Below are 24,405 nucleotides of genomic sequence, written 5' to 3' on the forward strand. Positions count from 1 at the left end.
GAGGTAACAACAAGGCAAGAGGGAAAACATGCTATGTTCCTTCAAATGAGAACACTAAATTAATGATAGCCATTGAATGCTTAGCTACTGATACACAGTACTACAGAGACTACTATTGTGGGACAGTATTACACTATTATTTATAGTGCCCTTGTCCAGTAGTCAATTGAGGAACTTTCAGTTTTCACTTTCTAGTTCCAGGTTTCCTATGGAGGCCTCCAGCTCTCAAAAGCTCTCTGGTTTCCTAGGAGTGTACATTTTTTTTAAATTCCCTTCCCCCCCCCCCTTTTTTTTTTAACTCTTCTTAGGTTCTCTTTCCACAGAGATACAATTTAAATTCCTAGACAAAATAACAATATCAGTTCTGTCATCTGTTATTCCTTCTTTCAAATGCCTGTCTTTGAAAACTTCTTGCATAAAATTCAGACGTGTTTTCTCAGAGGTACGAATGCAAACTCGAATCTCGTGGTAGGGAAAAACTGCTTTCTCCATTAAATTAGCTGTATTTTTTCATACAAACTTTTCTTTCAACTTCAGAATGTTCATGTTTTGCAAATGTTGATTGTCTTTTCCAGTTGAAGTTAGAAAATAAGCAGAAAGGCGAAGTGAGCAGCATTGAGCGGCATCAGTTGCTGCCAAGAGTGTTTTGTATTTGCATGTACAATCGTTTATGCATTATGGCAGTGCAGATCAAAATAATCTCAAAGTCTCTGTATGTTTTATATTTAAAACTGATTTTCATAAGTGCAAACATTCAGATTCTGTAAAGAAATTGTCCCTGAGTTAACATTCTAATTAAATTTATTCATTATTTATGCAGATTTTAGAAAATAAGGCATGTATCAGTGCCTGCACATATGCACAGGCATACAGAGAGAACTAACCTACACCTATGCACAGGCATACAGTGAGAACTAACCTACACCTATGCACAGGCATACAGAGAGAACTAACCTACACCTATGCACAGGCATACAGTGAGAACTAACCTACACCTATGCAGAGGCATAGAGTGAGAACTAACCTACACATATGCACAGGCATAGAGTGAGAACTAACCTACACATATGCACAGGCATACAGAGAGAAGTAACCTACACATATGCACAGGCATAGAGTGAGAACTAACCTACACCTATGCACGGGCATACAGTGAGAACTAACCTACACATATGCACAGGCATAGAGTGAGAACTAACCTACACATATGCACAGGCATACAGAGAGAAGTAACCTACACATATGCACAGGCATAGAGTGAGAACTAACCTACACCTATGCACAGGCATACAGTGAGAACTAACCTACACATATGCACAGGCATAGAGTGAGAACTAACCTACACATATGCACAGGCATACAGAGAGAAGTAACCTACACATATGCACAGGCATAGAGAACTAACCTACACCTATGCACAGGCATACAGTGAGAACTAACCTACACATATGCACAGGCATACAGTGAGAACTAACCTACACACACCATTAAGACTATTCCTTTTTCTCTTTTCTTTTCTAGGAAAGAGCAAGGTTTGAAAACTTAGGCCCACAGTTAACAGGGAAACCCAATGAAGATGGAAAACTGGGTCCTGGTGTCATTGATCTTACAAGACCAGAAGATGCAGAAGGTGAGTTGCAATTTTTACTACAAGTTATTGAACACGGCTTCACAGAATGGTATGGATGAAATGCTGCACTTGTCATAAGCACTGTCTAGCTTAGATGCTTAACTGATTTCTCTGTGGTTTTGTGAGATTGTAGTAAGTTGATAGCAAAGGACGGATACATGACTGTGTAGCCCCTAAGACATTCTACAACACAACTAATTTTCCCCCCAGCAGCTGTCAATTAAGAGTTTATGCTTTATACTATTAATGAAAGTGTAGGAAACACCAAGAAATTATTTCAGTAAGGCAATATATACATATATGTGTATATCTATGTGTGTGTGTATATATATAAACCACGATTTAAGGATTTAGCAGCTTTGAAGGAAGTTAGAGCTGTCTATCCATCAGTGCACTCACAAACTATTCGGGATACTGGAAGCACAATTTTGCTGACAGGCAACTGTCAAATGATAAAGGAAAAGTATTTCACATCTTCTGTATGAAAATGTCTTTTTCATTACATAAAGTTTCAGTGCTTTTGCGCTCATTTCAGTGATGGTTTTATATATTTGGCAGAAAGTATCAAGCCATAAGTGGAAGTCAGAGTTCATCAAGACTGAGTTTAGTCTCTAGCAGGGTTAACGTGCATGCTATGGAAGTGGGCAACACTGGGGTCTTCTCTACCCTATGATGCATTAGAAAAGAAAGCATAGATAAACTAGAACCTTAGCACTCAATGGTAGTAAGAATAATGTACTATTCAGACAGAATATTATGCAGTAGTTTACCCTCTCAATTTACTTCTGCTTGACAATGACTTTGATTTTGTGTTTTAGCTTGACAAGTTCTAGTTATGCCACAGTTCTTGAGGAAAGTTTAAACATCTCTAATTTCTTCTGTTAACATCCCAACATCTTACAAGTTCAAAATTTGCCTTTTCCCCCCCCCCCCCCCGGCATCCTAAGAATAGGACCAATAATTGTGATTACTGACAAATAGGATTATTTTCAAATAACCCTTATCAAAACAGAACTGTTTTGATTAAAATGCATTGATATTTTCTGGATATATTTCCATGAAGACATTTTCTGTTCTATCTCTCTGCGACCCAGAAATAAATGGACTAGGCAAAGTCTCATGGATTGTCCTCAACAACAGCACACAGGAATGTTAACTTTTCTTTATGGTATAGGTACTATATGATATGCCTGTGATAAAACATCCCAGAGCCATGATTCTCCTTGCTTGACAACCAACATATTTTATATATTATCTTTAACTGGTCTCTAGGCAAATCAACAACAAAAAAGAATCTGAGTTTGAAAGTATTTTGGCCAAGGAGTAGTATGTATTGGAGAAACTGCAGGTTCAGTTCCAAGGTCTTGTATTTATTCATCCATTATCTAAATATATCTAATCTTGCTTTAGATATCTTTTGGTAATATTCGTGTGATCTGTTGTATGCTTTTACACAAATAACACAGCCATACAGAAAACAAAGATTTCTGAAGTATTGGTGGCCAACTTTTGACTCCCTGTCTTTCTCCTGAAGTTCAGTGCAGTTGTGACGGAGTGTGTGGCTGTTAGATCTGTTGGATAGTTTTACTCACATCAGTAGAATTAGAAACTCAGAATCATGAAATGTACTACATTTAGAGTAGCTATATTGACTATTTGCAGAGGATTTTTGTGGGAGGTTTTCTGGGGGGAGAAGTGCTGCAAGAGATTTATTCCTGAGACAAGGACTCCAAATTTAGTCCCACTGCTGACTATAAACTGGGGGGGTGGAGTGGAAGTGTACTGTGGGCTGCATTCCTCCCTGATCGATCTAGACCAGGAAGATTCCATTCCCTGCCGACCTGCACACCTGCACTTCCATAGGAAACTGAAGTGTGCAGAGACATATCTACTTCACCTCCACAGGCAACTGAGACAGACCAAATCTGCAAAGTGCTCCTGGTTCCAATACATCTGACACTGACTTTAAGGTTCAAGTAATTTGTTATGAGAAATATCAGCACACTTCTGTGTTTTATGGAAAGCCTTTGTAAGAGTATCTATCTAGTAGAGATTTCTCTCTACTCCTTGTATCTTTTCAGTAACATATGGCAGCGATCTCAGTTTGACAGGACCAGAGTCATGTTTTCCTTTAATTTTAGGAGTGCTTGCAGTACTAGCTCATTGATCAGAAGCTGAAGCTACATGTGTTTTGTTGGGGCTTTTTTTGAATAATGAATTATAAGACAAGTCTTGAAAATCTCTAAATTTAGCTCCATGCAATTATTAGACTAACATGAAAGGATCCTGCAAAATGATTTTTAGACTTGAGTTGCTGTCCATGCCCAGTGTATGAAACCTTTTTTAAGATTAATAGTAACTAGGTGTACTTTCAGAGATGACCTAGCATATGAAGTCATATTCAAAGCTTGTGTTACTTATGATGAGCTAACTGTCATTTGAATGGAGGCCTGAAAATCATCAGCAAGAGTTTTACATCAAGTATGACATAAACTGACATCTCTATTACTTCCTTAATCACCAGCAGGACTGAGCTAACTGTATTAAAAATCATGCTCAGACTGTATTCAGAAGTATTGCCACTGACTGTGACACTGTTGGTGAATAATCCACGGCTACTAGACTTATTACCTGGGAATCCCAGCTGTCATGTTAAAATATATGATACATTTGTAGCTAGCAAAATTCAAAAACATGATTTGAGAGCCTGATAAATGTTCAGGACTGGTATGCAAAATTACAAACAAGCCAATTGTAGAACTAAACATTTTTTCCCTCCAAGCCAGTTTTAAAGGAAACATTGTTTCTGTAGGCAACTTCATCATTCTGAGCATTCAAGATTGTCAGTACTGAAACATAGCTAATTGTCATGAACACACCAAACCAAGCTTTGAATCTAGCTAAAGCCCCTTTTTGATTGTGATTGACGTATGCCAACTGAGCAGAGTGTGTAGAATATGGTCAGGAGCCTTAGGTGAGACCTCTTTAAACTTCAGGAAGGGAAATGTATTTAATTTATCATTACCTGAGAACATTGTATGATTTGAATACGTTATTTTGGTTCAAGTTCTAGAAAAAGTATTCCTTTCACAGATGCTTGTTTTTGTTGGTAGTGCTGCTTCTTTTGAATGGGATAATGTGTTCTTTGTTTATGGATCTTTCTACTTCTATGACTGTGGTCAAATGGTTTAGAAATTTGTAGGAAATATATTAAGATTTTATTTTGTAGTAGGTAGAAATCTGCAGAATAGATCTAGCATTCCTGTTGGCAATTACCGATTTTACCTTAGCTCAGGTTGCAGTGTGGTTTTCTTCAGTAGTCATAGTCAGGGTTTCAAATTCCATTGAGACATGATCTCCATTCCTGCCAAAGAACTAGATCTGTTGAACTATTATTTTCTTGATTGAATCCTGGGCTCAGGACAGAAACATCTGACTGTTATTGTTTTGCCACTTCCTCGCTGAGTGTTTTTTGTAGAAGAGAAATAACTGCTCTGTACTCTGGTGTTGCAAGTGAAAAGATGGATTATGAAGCTATGTTAATGTTTTTACATGAATGGAAGCAAGGGAAAATGATGTATTAGTACTTAATATTTGCTTCCATGTTCATTCATGTTAATGTATTAGAATTAGAGGCTTATGAGTTAAATATTTGGCATCATACTTTGCCATTTGGGACAATGTACACAAAGGCCTTTTCTTCTGATTTCTATTTTGACATTTTCATTTCTTTTGTTTCCTATGTGGTAGTTTTCTTGTTTCTGTAAATTCTGGGTTCTGCTTCTGCTTTTGGGACTAACCTACCAGTGTGTGTTAAGCATGGACCATAGTTCTGGGGAGAACTGTGTGCCTGCTAATTCTAAATAATGTGGTGGGATCTGTCTGTTCACTTTATCTATGTATGTATTTATTTATCCTTTGGCATGGGATTGTTGCCAGCCCATCTTAAAATCATTGACTTAGTGCCTAGTGCCTGTGTTTTCCCATTCATGGCCTGCTATGTCTTTAATTTGTAGATTACTTGGTTTAATGATTGTGTTTTTTCTATATGCCAAGTCTTTGTTTGAAATTATATAGCCTTAAGCCTTACCTGTTTGGCCATAATACCTTTAACTATGATCCAAGCATTGCTGAATGCAAGCCAGGTGGGGACTGTAAGCCACTGTTACCACTGGTAACAGGCTGGTTAAAGTAGCAAGCCTCAACCTGATTTTATTAATTCCAATTCAGATACACACAGTGTTTGGTCTGAATGTGGTTTTGGAGCTCAACCCAAGCTTGGAGGAGCACAAGCTCACATATGCATTTAAAAGAACACATTTCTATTTGGCATTAAGCTTAAGAAGCCAGTTCTGCAGCATTTCAGATGGTGGGATTGCTGAGCAACATACTAACTCAATGAATTGCTCAACATTTGCAGCACTTAACAGCAGTCTGTCTTTTATGTCCATAAAATTAGCACCTCCCATTCATATTAGAGTTGGGCTAGCCTCACTGCAAGGCACGTTGTGTGAGGGATTCTACCCGTGCTAAGGCAAGGGAAACTGAATGGCAGAGAAAGAAAGAAGTAGTGTTAGACATCATCAGAGATTTAACCAAGTGCCAGAACATGGTGAACAAAGAGAGGCTGCAATGGAAGTGTGAATATGCAGTTGTGTAGAAGAGAGGAATGATTTAACTGGGGAAAGGGAGTCTCTGCAATGTGGCCATGTGGGGAGAACCATGAGAAAAAGGAGCTACAAAGGGAGCACAAGGCTGGTATCCAAGGATAAGCAGAAACTGACACCTTGTCCAGCTCCAAATTTCTGTCCATCTGTCTAAGCTTCATTTTCTCTCTCTCTAGTGATTAAACAGACAGGACAAGTGCCTGGGTTTTGCACATCTATTAAGTAAAAGTCAGATCAACACTTTCTTAAAGGGACACCTTTAAGGAGCCCAGTAGTAAATAATTGCTTATACAAAAAGGTGACACAATTCCTTCTTAACTCAAATAAAGGCTGACTGTGAGCCACTGAAGACTTAAGTAAAAGTGAACCATAACCTTGCAGGCAGATCAATTTTGGCAAGCTGCCAACACAATCCAAACCTGTGAGGTAACTTGTTTAACACTCTCCTATGCAAAGGTGTAAACAGCAGGTACTACATGCATGACAAAGCATCACCTACTTTTGTGACCGTGCTTCATAAATACTGGAGGAAAGAATGTCTCTCCACGCCAGTATTTGTCGCACATAAATATTTGTAATGGTTGCTATGGCAGTTGAGAGGGGAAAGATGAAAATCAGAAAACAGTGAAAGCTGTCTGAAAACAAAGAAGTGTTTCCAGAAAGAATGCAGAAAGCTCAAGTACTGGAATTTTTATTCTGCTGAATTCGTGTTATGGGTCTTTGATATGGAAAAAAAAACCTCACATGTATATTTTGACTATTTAGACAAAATAACTTATCTTGGTCAGTTAGGCCAGATATTAAAAGGTGGCCTTCATTACCTACAGTTGCCACTTTTAACACCTCTAAATCTATTCTTTTGTGCCTGATACTTGAGTGGTACACTTAATTTTTTAAAAATAACTCCTAATAGATCAGGAATCTGGGATAAAGTACCTGGGCACAGTCTTTCAGTTAAGTTGAATAAGATTCAGTGCCTCAGCCCTGTAGTAACTCAACACCTGCAAATGGGATAGAAAAAAGACATACTGTTCATAAGAACCATCCCATCACTTCTCTGATGGCAACCACTTAATGAATCTTCTTGTTGCCAGTATCTCCATGGCATTTTACTCTCACTTTGGGTACTAAAAGAATCTGAGTCAGGGGTGTGCAGACTAAGCTTCTCAGGGCATTGAAACTTATACCTCTCAGGACAGTAATATTTCACACACAGTATGCTTCTCACTTTCAGAATAATAAATCTGTAAGTCCCCCACAAGTGTTACCTTTGGATTTTTCAACTGTCTTAGATATTTTTTTCCTACTGCTAAGTATGAGGCTTTCTTGTTTGCTGTTTCCATGCTACAGTAATTGATTCATATAGAATAATGCCTCTATTTTTAAAAATTCTAGTTAGGATTTCTGATGTTGTACAGCCAACCACTCTTACAATGCCTTGAGTTTTACACAGGGTGCCTATTAGCACAGTTATGGTTAATAACCTTGTCATAATTTCCATCATATAGCAAAATATTATTTTCAGGAATTTAGAACAAGGCCATGGAAAGGAGCTGTGAGCTGCAGTTTTACACAGAAAATCTTTGTCTGTGAGAAAATTATTGCCACAAATTACTGTCAGGCAGTTTGCTCAGCTATCTTTAAGTAGACTGAGTGAAAAATTAAATAGAGTAGTTTGATGGTTTAAAACAGCTTTTTCACACTCATGTGCAGACACCACATGTGTAAAACCCACTGATTTTTAGCTTTGCATGTGTCTGTATTGCTCCAGTACTGCAAAAGGTGTTTGAAGCTGCCTGAAATGGCATAAAGTGGCCAGGCACAATGGAATTTTCAAGTGATGGAGAAAGTCATCGAATCTTGTCCTTCTTCCTTACCTCTTTGAGCACAGGGAGTGGAGCAGAATTTTGAATACATTAAGGAAAGAACATCATATATTCTGGCTAAGCATGAGCAATTCATGCAGATTCAGACAGGTTCCCTTTTTTTTGTACAATTATCTTTCTACACTGCACACCATTTTGTCTTTTAGGAACCTCAGTATCTCAGCAATAGAGAGGTGCTTAGGAGCATCTGCCTTTCCTCCAGGTAGACATGCTAAGTATTTCAGCAAGTGTTTAGTGAAGAACTTAGCAGTGTGGGGTCAGTATTTTCTTCATTTGTACTTTGATTTAATTTTACAGAATGAAAGGTCTGAAATGTGTGTGGGGTGGGCATAACAATATCATCACAGCATCTGCAAATATTAAATGGTTATATTTTCAGTTTGGCAGGGACAGTTTCACAGAAAGTGCAGCATTTTAAAAAAGAGTCCTGTGTACCTTTTCACAGAAGCCTCTGTTTCATAGCCAATCCCTGTGAGAGGTGGGGATGATGCCCCATGCAACATGTAAATGTGGCAACACAGTTGGACATGCCCCATGCCACATGTAAATGTGGCAACATATTTAAACATGCCTTTGCCCTATTGGTAAAACTATCTTCCTAGCTTCACTCACAAATTTCCTGTGAGCAGGTCCAACCTGATTGAAAATTTAGCCCTAAGAGTGTTTCCTAATATTACTTGTTAGCTTACAGCTGCTTTTACTTCTCTTTCACACTATGGTATAGTTTACTAATTATATTATTAATTGTTATAATATCAGCAGCTCATGTGGAAGGCAAGAAGAAATGGCCTATGTGTGTTCTAGCCCTAGGTCTTCACCATCTAATTACTGGTATGATCTGACAAGTGAGAAGAGCAAACACTGGGTGGAGGAAATTAATTACATCAATACCAAGAATGATGTGGCATATGACAGAAGGTGACAAATTCAACTGCAGATTGAATGGAGGAAATGTGCCACTAAAGCAGTGATTCCAACATGAGTTAGAACATTTTAGAAAGTATTCTGGGTTGCATTCATTTCACATAATTTGGAAGAGGTGGTTTTGTAAACCCCTCTCCTCTTGTTAAGTGTAGTTGCCTTTTATAAACCACACTGCATTTAAGCTTAAAAAAGTAATCGTTTTGCTACATTAGCAATGTTCAGCCACACCTTGAACAATGTAGTCATCAAATATAAGGTCAGGCTGTCTTTTTCCCTCTGCAGTGAATTCCTGTCTGTCATTTCTCCATCTTAAACCAAAACAAAGCATTGACTGCAATATGAATGGATCATGTCCCGTGGCCCATGTTCAGGCAGGATTTTGTTTTTTCCTTAGAAAAACCTGCTAGGGATGACTGAAGACTGCAGAATTAATCCCTGTGTTTTCAATCAGTATCATGTTTTCTGGATGTTCTAGGTGATGCTGTCATGTCAGGAGAAATATGAAATTATGTGACAGCGCTACTGGCAATAAAGCTCTATGGAAACATTTTTATGATAAAGAGATTAGTTCATTCCTGTTTGTATTCCTGTTTTGGGTTGGAGTGTGATTAATACAGCAAGAATAATTGCTTAGCTGTTGGAACAACAGTTTTCTGGGGGAAAAAACCCAACCAACCAGCAACAATAAAACCACACGCACACAAAAAGAGGCACAAAACACCAAAAAAGAAGCAACCATTTGCAGTATAAATAGTTTTTATCAGATACCTGACAATAATTACCAGCAGTATTTCTCTTGAGCTGAGCTGTTTTGTTCATGGTTTTAATTTCTGCTTTCCTTTTTTTTTTTTTTTTTATGTGAAATGAAATAGCAAAGAGAACCAACAATAGCATTTGTCAGAATGTTGACTGCAGTTAGGTCTCATGACTGGCAGTTTCTTGCTTCTGGTTTCATTACATAGGCTGAATAACTTTCAGGTTAAATGTATTTCATATTTCTTCTATCAGCAATATCTCTGTCAGAATGGGGTTGTTAGCATTTAATTAATCATCTGTGAAGAGTCTTGAAGTCTGCAAGTGGTACACGATTGAATAATCTTATGACATTTAGATCCCTCCCCATATTTAAAGCAGAGGCTGCTTCTTCATCCCAGTGTTAAACTAGATGTTTCATGGATCTTCACAGAATAACTTCTCATGCTCTTATGGCACAGCACAAGGAGGAATATGTAGGCCCTTGAAGGCTTAAGCCAGGTCTTAAAGCTCTAATTAATTCAGTTAGTATTCCTGGTAATTTAAAAGAATATTCTATTCTTTTAGACGTCTTCCACAATGTATTTCCAGGAGGGTTTTGCTATAAAATGTGGTCAAGAAATCTAAAATGTTTGTGTAAGCCATCAAGAAAGTAGTTGCATTTAGCAGTTTTCAATCATTTAAATAACACAGATCTGGGCATGACTGGCTGTGGAGCATGGATATGCTAATAGCTTATTTAGAAAGATTGTGTGAGTATTTAACATGACTCAGTTAATAATTCAGCTTTAGACACTGGTGAGTGAACTGCTACTACTGATAGAGCTGAGAATCTTTGATTTCACACACAGAAAATATTTCACTATTAATTTTAGTTCTAGACTTTCAGATGAAGAAAGACATAACGTGCAGGCTGTGAGGACGGCTGTGAAAGCTAGTGCTGTGTTTTAATTGAGACTGAGAATTTTGCTTGCATATGTAAAGCAAACGTATTGAAAAAGCCAACTCCCTGCCACCAAAACTGAAAACAAGGCACTTTGGAAAATGCATGCTGATATATAACTGGCTAGAATTTCCTTCATTTTGCAAAGCCACGAGCCACATGCATCAGCTCACCACAAAGTCATTAGGTCTTTTTAAACTCAGATGAAAAACATTAACAAATACCACAAAAGGCTTTAGTATGGCCCCTTTGTTCATTCACATATGGCAGTTTATAACTCCTGCACCACTTGGGTCGTGTGTTTGTTTAAGCTGCCTCCATCAGGCCAGCCCTGAAAGAACAAAAGACATCTTGAGCGATCCTAAGCAGGAAATAGGCTAATCTAAACATGGCTTGTGACACTATAAGTAGAATAGAAAGAGGAGGGATTGATTAGTCATTAATGTCCAATTGACTCCATATGGATGTTGCAATAATAAGGCCTTTTTCAGTGCAGTAGCGGAGTTATTGAATTAGAGGTTTATGTTTCCTCAGAGCTGACCTTGGGGAATTCCCTTTTGGTTCTTCTTGTTGATGTTTTAAAGAGAATGAAGTCTCTTACCAGGGAAAATAGAAGCCTTATCATAACAGAATGTTGCATGGATGTAGCTAACCTGTGCTACAGTTTATTTCCCTCTCTTATTATTTACTTAGCACACTTTAGAACCCTTGCAGGTGAAATATTTTAGAGCTCATTTAAATATTCCAGTATTTCATGAATCACTCATGTCTTTCTCAGTTTCCCCCCCATTTCATTCATTGACATGCAGCCTCAAATCCCAGCTGAATAATATTCGTTTAGCATTTGGAATGAAAGCAGCTTGACAAACAGACACTTCCATGCAGAACATTTGTGCCACTGTGTGACTACAGGCATCTCCATCCTGGCCAAAGTGATGTTTCCAAGTGGGTGTTAGTTTTGCCTAGTGATGAAATGAGATGCCAGTAAGGACAATAGCTCATTAGATACACGTTTATTTTGTCTCTCTTGCTGAGAAAGTCTTCTGAAAGTGGATGGGGATGAAGTAGTAGGAGGCAGGCAAGAGTGAAAACAGAAAAAATGTTGCAGTTACTCTGCTACATGTCACTTAGATTAGTGAAGGAGTATTTTTTGTAACTATCTCCAAAACTGAAGTTAATAACTCAAAATAATAGCTAAATGATTATTCTTGTGTTCTGAATTTTCCAAGACGTCTTTTGTCGGTTTATTCTTTCCAGATTTTCTATTTGATTTGACCGACCTTTCATAAAGGCTGCATTTGTCTGTCCACAGGTTAAGCAGGGTGGAGGACTGCCAAGCTAGCTTTCCATGCTTCCTGTTTCTATGGCATTTCCACGTTTATGAGTAATTCATCTCTAGTAGTAGAAGTGTGGCTCCTGTTTGCATGTTCATTGAGTTCTGGTCCTTGCAATGCAAGCTGCTAGCAGTGCTAGTTGTCATACCGCAGATACAAATACTTTGAAGCTTGCATCAGTCTTTTCCAAAGAGATGAAAATGTTATCTCAGCTTAATGAATAACTGATGATAGAAGCTTTAGTACTAACCAGTCTCTTCTACACTAGAAGCCTATGCAGATTGTCTTTACTTCTGTGTATCTTATCTTGGTACGTCTATGGAAGATGGCATACAGTATGTTCTCTAGAGTAGCCAAAGACTCATTACCGGGGGGGAGTAAGAGGAAATGGATCACTTCAAACGTGAGTCAACGGTCAGAGTGTGGAGAGTAATTAAGAAATAACAGAGTGACTGATAACAATCTCTTTCTTTTTGCTGTCAGTTCTGTTGCCTTTCTTTCGGCATCTTTTTCTCAACCTGGTTGTTGCTTCTTTCTAGCAGGTTTGTTATCGTTTGCCTTTTGGTGGAGGCCCTGTCTGGGGGGTTGTTGTGACAGATGATCTATAAAATGTAAGGTAAAACCATATCTCATTAAAGAAAATGGGATTAACCCTAATGTGGCCAAGATTTGAGGAAACATGCTAAGAGGTGGTACATGTCCTAAAATTCTTGTCATTATAAATGGTGAGAAACTCAGATAAAGACAGAAATAGACACATAAACAATGCACCAATTGCTAGTCTATGTTTCTTAATATTTAATTTATGTGACAATGCTTCTTTCCTGTTGATGATCAGATTCTTTTCTGTTTCTGAAGAATAGAGGTTCTTATTCCTTGCACTGTCATTAGAAAAGAGCCATTTTAGGAACAAAACTATTGTTTGAAATGAATGAAACTCTATCATCTTTTGATTCATTCTGTGATGTTCCCTGACCCAGTATGGTCCTTAGGGTCTAGTTTAGAATCCCACCTCCACAGAGCTGTTAGCTGCCATACATCCACAAAAAGTTATCATTGTCTTCTAATCTACTTTTAGTTTTCAATCATCAAAGTCATTAGAAGTTAGGCAAATGCAACGCATCTAGGAAGTTCATCAGTGCACACCCTCAGAAGCTGAAAGTCTCACTTCGAGGACAGCCTCAGCCTTTGGGCTGATGTTCAGACTTCTTTCCAGCTAAGCCACTAGGACAAGCAAACCATCCTGCCTTTGCAATCATTATGAATTCTGACCAACCTCTTAATTCTGAAAATCAAACCCAGCATCTCTGATTGCAGTAGGAACCATAACTAGCAGATAGAGCAATAGTTGCCATGGACTGACAGTTACTTCCTTCACTTTTCTCACCCTTCCTATAAAATTAGTTATTTGGGGATTATTATTTATTAAACTTGCCTGAAAATATTTTCAGAAAGAAGTAAAACATCTACTTTGTGCTTGCATATATCTTTCCTTCAGAAATTTCAGATGTCTTTTTCAGTCTCTGTCTGTACTATAATTACTACAATAAAAAATAATCCATGCATTGTAAAGCCTATGGAAATTGTTTACACAGAGCACAATGCTGTCTATCTGACTGACAGGATGAAGTTTCTAAGAACAACCAGTTTAAAAGCTTGTTCTTATCCGTTTCAACATGTAAGAGCACAGTGAGCATATGTATTTTTTGTATCATTAGTACCTCCTTTCCAACCTGAAAAGGTGCTGGAGACATTCTGTCTCCTCACATAGAATAGCATGCTAACAAAAGTATTTTTGGTAACGTGTTATATACTGAATTCTCTGGTTCCAAGGAAGAAGACAATTGAGATTGTAGTAATTCAGTTATTTGCAGATGTTTTTGTGATGGCCTGTGGGTCAGTTTGCAAATATTCCTCCAGAGATCAAGCACAAAGAGCATCAACTCTGGTTGCTTTTTCAAATGCGTCAAGAATGAACTTGCTTAAAACCGATGCAGCCAGAGCTTCCTGGCCATCTTGGGATGGTTATAATTTATTACTCTAAGAATTGTTTTCTAACATAAATTTGTGCTGAAAAGAGGTAATTTATGATGTGGTTCCCCTTCCCCCATCTTTTGTTGTTGTTGGTTGGGTTTTTGTTTTGTTGGATTGGGTTTTGTTTGTTACTTTTCCCCCTGATATTCAACTTAAAAAGACAGACTATAATCTTGATGCCAGTAAAGGTACTCTTTGCCTGGATTAAGATTGAAAAGTCAGGCCAAAATTGTGTTAGAAAGGGCTAAAGACAAACTCCTTAGACCACAGTGAATAATTGCCTTTGGGACACTAAAAGATGAAAAGTCATCGTGTGGGTTCAAATGTCCTCTTTCTTTTTCTGTGAGCAGTGTAGCTGATTAACAAATGACAGCTTTTGAATCAATAATAATTATTTAAAAAAAAAATTGTCAGCAACTTCCTAAATGCCCACATACTAGTTACAAATTTTGTAGTATTATTTTCAAAGACAGGACAACCGTTACATGATAGATTTGATTTGATTTTTCTCAAATTATGTAGCCATTTGTCTCAGTAAATGTTTTCAGTGTTGACTTATTATGCTTGTAACTTACTATATTTTCATGAGAAATATATCCTCTCTCAAAAGATTGTATCCTTGATGTGCATGTCCCAAGCCTTCTGACAACAATGGACAGAATCTTATTAACCATACCCTCCTCTAAATTGCTCCTATATGCAGGGTGCTCAGCAAAACTACTGTTCCTTTTTGCAATAAAAAGCTGACTGCACTTGCAGCCTCCTGTAAATGCTTAACACCTGTAGCATGGTACTTGACTTAGAACAGTATTAAAAGAGTTCTGCATCTCACATTTGCCACAAACCTGTCTTCTTTTATGTGCATGCATGTTAGTATACAAATTGCCAAATTGGTGTCAGCTGTAAACTAATGGCATTGGAGGTATCATAAATTACCATGGTGATCCTCAGGAGAAGACACTGCTGTATACGAATGAGCGTTTTGCTCTCTGGGTAATGTATGTCTTCATCTGGCCCAGTAGTCAGCATATTGCCCTGTGTTGATGGATATAGTCAGCTTGAAACTACACTACATTTCACTGCACAATAAACATGGCTGTCAACACCATATAAAGCAAAATCAATTTATCCTGTATGGTCAGTGCGTTTTAAATGAAATTAATGTACTGTGGACCTGGTGGCAAAAAGGTAGTGTATTAGTTATGCATCCTCTGTTTTAGGACTTCTTTTCGTGTAAATGTATTTCCTGTATAGAATTTTCAAATGCTGTGCCTCACATATAGTGTTTTCACACTAGATTAGGAATTAGTTTTTTGCACAATTACAACCTTGCGAGTCAGTCACTGAGATTAGTAAATCTGTAGTGTTTTACTCAGTGTGAAGAGCTAATATTATGTGGTAAATAAATCAGTGTCAGGAGCCGTAACAGTTCACAAAAGAGGAGGCCTACTGCTGTGTTGATTTGTTGTCAGGAACCTTGCCTTTTCAAGATACTGAATTATATGAACAGTTTGATGAGACCTAAGACTAAGTATAGTATTCTTCCACCGTACGTATCTTTTGGAGTTGTTTAGCCAGGAGAAGAGGAGGCTCAGAGGTGATCTCATTGCTGTCTACAACTGCCTGAAGGGAGGCCGTGGCCAGGTGGGGGTCATCTCTTCTCCCAGGCAACCAGCAACAGAACAAGGGGACACAGTCTCAAGTTGTGCCAGGGGAAGTATAGGCTGGATGTTAGAAGGAAGCTCTTCACAGAGAGAGTGATTTGCCACTGGAATGGGCTGCCCAGGGAGGTGGTGGAGTTGCTGTCTCTGGAGGTGTTCAAGAAAAGATTGGATGAGGCACTTAGTGCCATGGTCTACTTGATTGGATAGGGCTGGGTGATAGGTTGAACTGGATGATCTTGGAGCTCTCTTCCAACCTGGTTGATTCTGTGATTTGCCTTTCTTTTATAGCTTATATATAACCTTGACAACACGTTACCATTACAATTGCAGAAGTTTTTCTGGTAAAAGCATGCCATATCCAGACTTGCGTGTATCTTTCTCCCCTATTAACTCGTTCGACCTCGTACTCAGCTCTCTGAACTTTAAACCCCTATGGAACTTTGCTGGTCATGGTAAAGAAGCAGGGCAGGAGGTATTTGGAAAACCAGTTAAGGTTACCATGTGCAAATTGAATTGATGGTGGGTAATGACAGCACACTGGGGTACATTAAAGCACAGCAGGCATAGAGAGAAGCTGGAGTGCTTGTCTTCCATTCTGGAAGCTGCAGGATGCTGTGCATGTACCTGTTGAAGGCAGACAGTTTTATTACACAGATGTGATTGAATGCTCCGAGATACATCTAAATTTCAACTAAAGCAGATGTGACTTCAAAATGTTCAGCTCCAATCATAATGAGATTCATACAACTACCAGTATGTACCTGGTGCACTGTATAATATATTTTATGAAGCAATTGGCATGAGTGTCGCTGCTCAAGCAGCAAAGTCGTTGGATGTTCCTTGTGTGGACAGATCAGTTTGAATTCTTAGGCACAACTTTTGTGTGAGCTTTGGTGAACATTTGGAACATGTTTGGTATGTTGAAGTCCCAGATAGAACCTTTTTCAAATATTCCTTACTCAGATGTCGATGCCTTTGGCTGGGTGAGCCTGGTTGCACTGAAATCACTGGATGCTTTCTCTTTCTCTCTCTCCAGTAGATCTGGCAGAAAATAGAGAAAGAAAGAGAATGAGGCTAAAAGAAACACAGCTCTGAAAGCACTTGCGTAATCCTCATAATAATGTTTTGCACCCATCTTGTTTCTTCCTGCCCTGACATTACAGGGAGTAAAGCAATGAATGGCTCTGCAGCTAAACTACAGCAGTATTATTGTTGGCCAACAGGAGGTGCCACTGTGGCTGAAGCTCGAGTCTACCGGGATTCGCGGGGCCGAGCCAGCAGCGAACCGCACATCAAACGACCAATGAATGCTTTCATGGTTTGGGCAAAGGATGAGCGTCGAAAAATTCTCCAAGCTTTCCCTGACATGCACAACTCCAACATTAGCAAAATCCTAGGTAAGTGCAAGACAATGCGCAAATCGCGAGGGTCTTTTCCAACCTGGATGTTTCTGTGATTCCGTGCCTGAACCAAAACTGAGTGATGCTTAGGAGGCTCTCTGAACTAGTAGTAGCAATTGGCAAAGGTTACTTATGTGTGGAGCTGTGGAAAGATGAAGTTATTTATATTGGTGACATGGCTAGTTATTTCCTTCTTGGATTTGCAGCTTCTCTAATTTTAGGATGTATTTTGTTTGCTTGGGAGATGTTCACTAAAGTTGCAGTTACTAAGACTTAGAGAAATGAAAGCTCAAGGGTTGTTTTACTTTTCATTCCTTTCCTTTTTCCTTTATGTCCCTTTCCTAATACTTTTCATTTTCAACAGTGGAGTCACAACATCCTTAAAAAACTTAGCAGCAGCAGCATTCAAAAGGACTGTTTTGTGAAATCTGTTGCAAGAGTGTATCCTGATAAAAGGCCTCATTGCAAGAGTCCACTAGAAATCACCTGGATGCAAAATGGGGGTAAATACAGGGAAAAAAATAATGAAGTACAAAATCAAAGTTTTAAGTCAGCGTAAAAGAAACCTGGAATAAAAAGTCACAGGCATGCATACCTTCTGGATGCAAAATGAGGTTTGATCCAAATAGCTAGAATGTTCAAAAAGCTAAGGAAGCACCACTACCATAGAAACCCAATATTGCTTAGTTAGAGGACACCATAGTTAATAGTCATTTGTATACATTGAGATGATCAGCCAGTATACCGTGGATTATATTTTGCCACTGTGCAAATAAATTGTCTTAGTTTTGAGAAATTTTTGATTTCCTTCTTAAGACCCCTCTAGAGAATTAGAAACATACGTGAGAATGAGTGGTGAAATGTTAAAACCTACATTTGCTTTCTAAGTCTTTGAAGTGAAAGACAGATTCCAAATGTAACTCATAATAAATAAAAGTAAAAATCAACTTTCCTCTGTAATCAATTTCTTGTAAACTTTTGAGTTCATATACTTTCTCACTAGATTTTTTTTGTATGTTACTATAGAGGCAAGACTACGTAGGAATAAATGTTACTTTGTCCTAAGGCTTCCAAAATCTTACTTAGTAGTTCTCATATTTTTGTCTACCATATAAGTAAGCTACATGAATAGCCTTTCAGTTTTGTATAAAACCTGCACTGTTTCAGTGTTGGCAGCTGTAGGGAATCTATATTATTTGTGTGCATTCTGTGAAAAAAACTATTAGGAGCATAGTAACTGTATTCATTAAAATGTAAACTTCCAGCATAAATATTTCAGGAGTGCCAGCAACTGAGTGTTTGTTAAGCATGGAATTAACCTGTCAGTATCTGCTGTACCACAAATAAGTCTGTGTCCATATAATATCTGTGCAACTTTTCCAGGACAATGAGAAAAGAAACTGAAATATTAGAACTGACAGAGAGTATTGCTGGCTATGGATAATATTTATACAGCTTTTCCATTTGTTGATGTATGAAAAATCTTGGGAAAAGAATAGCTTCCACCCACATTTGCCACAGCTGTAATCATTTTATTCATCTAAAAGACACCAAAAAGCTATTTTCTGTGTTTCTTATCCCTTGAGAAAAAAAAAAAAAGGTCCCTTTTCTATTCAAGTGTTTAGTTAGCTCCTTATAAACAATGCAAGAGATCTGAATTCTTTTTCCTTTTTCCTGTGTACACTGTGTTAGTTTTTTAGCTTTTTACTGGTGCAGCTTTCAGTAAGAGTTTACAGTACCTGAAGTGGTGTATATAATCACAATGTGCTTTCTGGTTTTCTTGAGGTTTAGGGTTTGCTTGTAAGATGTTTGTTAAATGCAGCTTTCTCGGTGCACTTGTGTGTGTGTATTACATCTGGTTGGAAGGTAGTATGCATAGTAGGATTTAAAATGTGGTAAGGTGCCAATATTATGCCAAGCTTCTATCAGATTAGTAAATTTGTAAAGACACCCAGACAGCAAGGGATTTTTTATAATTTTGTGGGATCTGTAAAGTTTGGATACTTCCTCCCCCCCTGCTACATAACAAGATAATATCTATTAGTGGGAGTGTGTTAACAAATCCTCATAAAACTATCAACGAAGCATATATCCCTAGGCAACATGTTCAGCAGTGAAAGCATGGTTGTAGACCTGACTTAATCATAATACTGTGCATGGTATAAGAAGGGTATGGGGTTATTCACAGATGTATGCTCATAGTGTAGAGAATCACTCTGTTTTGCAGCATGAGAACTATTGATTTTAAGTGTACCTATTTAATATAGATTTAGAGATGTTTGGTCAGCAGCAATATCTGACAGTCAAATTTCTTTTAAGGCTGCTCAGGTTATGCCTCCCAACATGCTGGCCAATGTAAATTCAAAACAATTTATGTCATTAATTGATTTAAAAGTTGTTTATTGTGGCAAAGAAGTCATGTTGAAATCTGTATGTGTAAAGCTAAATCTGCTCGGCTCGACCCTCACAACTGTTTTGTGTTAACAGGATCTCGCTGGAAGTCTATGTCAAATCAAGAGAAACAACCTTATTATGAAGAGCAGGCACGACTAAGTAAAATTCACCTAGAAAAGTATCCTAATTACAAGTACAAACCTCGACCAAAACGTACCTGCATTGTTGATGGGAAGAAACTGCGTATTGGTGAATACAAACAACTGATGAGGTCTCGAAGACAGGAGATGAGGCAGTTTTTTACCGTAGGGTAAGTGCTATTGTTGCAATTGTTTCCAAAGACAGATCACGCTGTTTGAAAACAAGCAGACTTATCTGCTGAAGTCATTGACTAATGTAATTTAGAAGGTAAGGATTTAAACAACCTATAAAACCTTATTAAAAACACAAAATACATCATGCAATATTGAGCTATCAGCTTGCCACTGAATGCTGATTGTGAGACTGATTGAGAAATTCTTTAAAGTCAAAAGAAGTTGTTTCCCATTAGGCTGAAAGGTTTGAATCATGTCTTTTGTGAGTTATTAGTAAGATAATCCATTCTGGGTTAGTGATGACTCCAGGATAATTTCCTAAATGAAGACAAGAACAAAGGGAAAAGCACAAAAAGATTATTCTCATGTATAAAAAGGAGTCAGGAGAGAGGGAAAAAGGACAAGAGAAATAGTTGCATTAAGAACACACGTGAATTAATGATATCATAGTGTGAGGCTATTACTGTGGTAGATTTACAACATGGAATATATGGGTTAAAAAGATCCTGGCACGGTTTAAAGAATATTGTGTAGTTTTTAAACGGCATTTCCTCTGGTCTTCAGCAGAAAAAGCAGTCCTATGAAAGATCTACAAGCTAAAGATAACCAAAATTCAGTGAAACAACTGCACCAGAAATGATTTCTTTCTCCTGTTGTTTTTTTTTTCTGTTTTATTTTTTAATGAATTAATCTGTGATGCTCAGTGCTCTAATACAATGTTTCTGGTGGCTTACAGAGAGTCTAAAAGCTATCTCCAGTGCCAGCCTTTCCAAATTCACAATGTTCTGCTTATTTCTCTAATCACAATAGTCTCCTTTTGTTGGGTACTTCACTACCAGATAATTGACCTTGACGTCGATTATGTGCCCTCATTTTTGGCTTGGGATGCAGAACTCCTGTTGCAGTCAATTATTTTGTGGTACAGTCTGCAACAATGTGGGCTCTTTCTTCCATCAGTGAATAGAAGTGGTTTTGATATCTTGAAATAGCCTCTCAGTCTATAGATTTGACATTGTTTTTCATTCTTTAAGGGAAATTATTTACTAATAGGCTTTGATCAAAACTGTACATAGAATCCTAAATAGAAATCTGAATTTATACAGCACATCACAAATTATATTCAGACTGAGGGAATGAAATTCTAGCTTATGTCTTCCAGAGAAGATTGACAGACCAAATCGCATCTAGGCAAGAAATGTAAAAGAAAGCCAAAACAGCAGTCTGAACAATTTGAGGATTGTTTGCTAATTCAAACCAGTATAAAGCAGTAGCATTTTACACACTAGAAGTGATGGTTAAATATGGAGGTGAATGTGGAGGCCAGATTTAAGAAACTTCTGAAAGTGCCTACTTAAAGAATGGTAGTGTGACTTAAAAAAAAAGGGGGGGTGGGGGGAGGAAAAGGAAAGACCCTTAAAATTAAACTGCTGATGCAGCCTAAATGAGCATCCTTCTCACATACCAGGGAATTTTAAAGCTTGGAAGCAGGAGTAATTACCTTTGTGCACTTACATACCAGGGCAGTGGACTTTACTGGAAATATTGACTTTTAGTTATGCAAGAGATGAACAATAAAGGTGAAAGGAGACACATGTTGCAGATCAATGTAACTTTTTCTACTGGAGAAACAAACTGTACTTTTAGAAAGTTATGTCATGCTTTTCTGTGTATTCCTGCTATTGCCCCAAATTCCCTTCTTCCTTAAAGAAAGTGTTAAAACAGAATTCTTGGAAGAGACTAAGTGAAAAAAGGTGAAACAATTAGACCAGGACAGCTTTTTTGAACTGAAACATAAAACACAGCACCATTTATTTCAGCAGAATAGTTTATTGAGTAATAAAGACCAAAATTTCATCCAAATCAGATTACAACTTCAGTAAAAAACACAATAATAGTGCCCATCAAGTTCTTCTTAAATTTACTGTTCTTATGTTTAATGTAAATATCACATAAAGTGTCAGCTGGAACAGTTTTCCTGACTGACCTCATACACCTGTCATTTCTCCACTGTTCTGATGGAGGCAAACAGCATAAATCATCCTTCACAACTGTAGACACGAGAGCTGAGATGCAGTTTCCTTTTCACAATGAAGTAGGAGACAAATGTGGCTTCTGGGATTGAAAATACTCTGTTTACAGTAAATATTTCAGTGTAAGAACAAAAGCACAAAACCAACAAAATGTGCCAAGTGCTCCGTACTGCTTTAAGTCCTGCTGCTTTTCCTTTTTTAAAGAACCTACCAATTAAGTTGGGAATGGGTATGCCAAAATGGCAAAACACTATTGTCACACAATAAAAGATCAACAGGAGATGTGTTAAAGAAAAAGACATTCAAAACAGGATCTCATACCAAATGTACACTTATGGGTAAAGCAATACAGTAAAGGCTAGTTCCTCTCAGATCCCCCTGTGTGAGGCATTGGCTAGCACTGAATGATCCTGTCCCGAGTACAACTCAAACACTGGCCCCCCACCACCATAGAAAGAGTTTTACAATACCTAAACTTTTAAGATGCTGGTACTGCTTACTTCAGTGGGCTGCATTCTTTGATAAACACTGATGAAATGCACAAAAGTTGTTTAGAGAATCTCAATATACAAACTAGTCAGGCCTTAAGTTGGAGAGATAAGTTAATGAGTGACCAAGTTCTCTTATGGTCTTTGAGGAAAACCTTCTGAAGAACTGAATGAGAGTGAAGATATCTTGGGATAAACCAGGCAGGAAACCCATGTTTTGAGATAAATGTTATATATGTGAGTAGACCAGCATAAAAGTCTAGGAACTGGCAGATATTTTAAAGAAGGAGTGGAACTTAAAATGCGCATCCCTGCATGAATGAATTTTGTTCCAAATGAGTCAGATAATATATGGAAATAATTCCTGTTGAATGCAGACTATATAAAAATGTGCTGCTTTTAATCTAGTGGAAGCTGAATCTGAATCCTGATATATCTTTGAAATAATTGAGTTATTTTTAATGACAAAATTATTAATGGAAAGTTGTGAATGATAACTTCAGCATAAATTAATCCCTGAACAGACCTGAAGTGATTTACAATTTCTCTTCAACAGTACTTCTTTTGTAATGCATAAATGTGAGCTAACAAATGGATGTATAAAACATAAATTCAGACATTGTAAGTTAAGAGTATGTCCTTTGTTGCCTTATCTTACACAAATAATTCAATTTGAGACATTTTTACAGTCTAATACACTCTAAATACAAGTATATGATATATACATTTCTCTGCAGAATTATGTAAGCAGTAACTTGTGTGTGTGTGTGTGTTTTACCAGTGTAAGATGTTTAGAATAAAGCCTTTATAGTGTTTATAACTACTGTACACACATAGTCTCAATGTTGCTAGACTACGGTTTTGAATAAGGCTGTAATATTATACTCCTGTAGCTTGGACTTAAAGCAAGTACACAATGGGTGCTTTTGTGAGATTTACTTTTACTTCTTTCCTTATGGGAATGTAAGTTTCAGGGGTGTGTAGCATATAAGCATTTTCCTTAATGCAATTGATTTTGCTTCAGTCAATTAAAGAGCTGTCAGAAAATAGTTGGGAAGGGGACAGAAAACAATGGGAATTTGCCAATTTAAACATTTAGCTAGTTTTGCAAAAGTCAATAGTGGAACATTTTCCAGGAAACCCCTAAGAATATTAATGCCACAAACTTGTGAGCAGGTCAGTTGGTCTAAAAATGTTCATGTTAGCCCCATTTTTATATTTTCTGGTTTTGGCCAAATCTTTGAACCCAGACTGGACAGACATGCGAGCAGTGCTGGCACAGCAGAGAGGCAAGTGACCTGTAGTAAATGGCCACATAAAAGTTTCTTTGGCATAAAAGGAGATGGTGGAGACAGGAGTGGTTTGAAGCCAGGGTGTGTAGCCATATCTCACTGTTCTGCACAGATCTGAAGAGATAGGGAGATGAATGCTGGGTTCTAGAATTCTTAACCAGGCATAAACCTCCTTGCTTTAACTGTGTGCAGCTGAGCTGAATCATAACCCATAGTTCGCAGTAATGTTTTATCTTCTCACTCCAAGACCCTATGTTAGGCAAAACTCTAGCTAGATACAAGGCTTAATCATGTGGAATTTGACAGTATAAAAAAATACCATTAGCGCAAATACCTTTAAGAGCTATGAATAAATGACACATAATGGCCAGAGTCATAGGTTAGAGACTCCAACTCTTCATTTCAGGGAGAGAAGTTAGAATTTAAATAAATGCTCTAATTCCCCCCATCCCTCTCCCTATAAAATTTAATTAGAAAGTGATATCACTCATCTCCAATAACATTTGCCATCCATACAGTTTGTGATATCTTAAAATAAGGCTTTCTCAGATCTAATTCTGCAACCTGAGCAGAATTTACGGTGACAACTGGATCATCTCTAAATAGTAACAAGGCCAAAGTGAAAGGTACCTGTGTTTAAGTATTAGCAACA

At 37.7% G+C, this 24,405-nt stretch overlaps 1 protein-coding gene across 12 annotated transcripts in view; it reads left to right on the forward strand.

The window, feature by feature from the left end:
- SOX6 (SRY-box transcription factor 6) overlaps positions 1-24,405 on the forward strand; it is a 397,240-nt gene that overhangs the window by 364,051 nt on the left and 8,784 nt on the right. For 10 of the 12 annotated variants that reach the window (XM_064163636.1, XM_064163637.1, XM_064163638.1 and 7 more), the window contains 3 exons: positions 1,522-1,630; positions 16,999-17,232; positions 19,723-19,939. In XM_064163636.1, the coding sequence (XP_064019706.1) occupies positions 1,522-1,630; positions 16,999-17,232; positions 19,723-19,939 (560 nt within the window). The remainder of the gene's footprint in view (positions 1-1,521; positions 1,631-16,998; positions 17,233-19,722; positions 19,940-24,405) is intronic. The other 2 variants (XM_064163634.1, XM_064163635.1) reach the window with 1 other exon arrangement.

Source organism: Pogoniulus pusillus, chromosome 24, assembly GCF_015220805.1.
Source record: "Pogoniulus pusillus isolate bPogPus1 chromosome 24, bPogPus1.pri, whole genome shotgun sequence".
NCBI lineage: Eukaryota > Metazoa > Chordata > Aves > Piciformes > Lybiidae > Pogoniulus > Pogoniulus pusillus.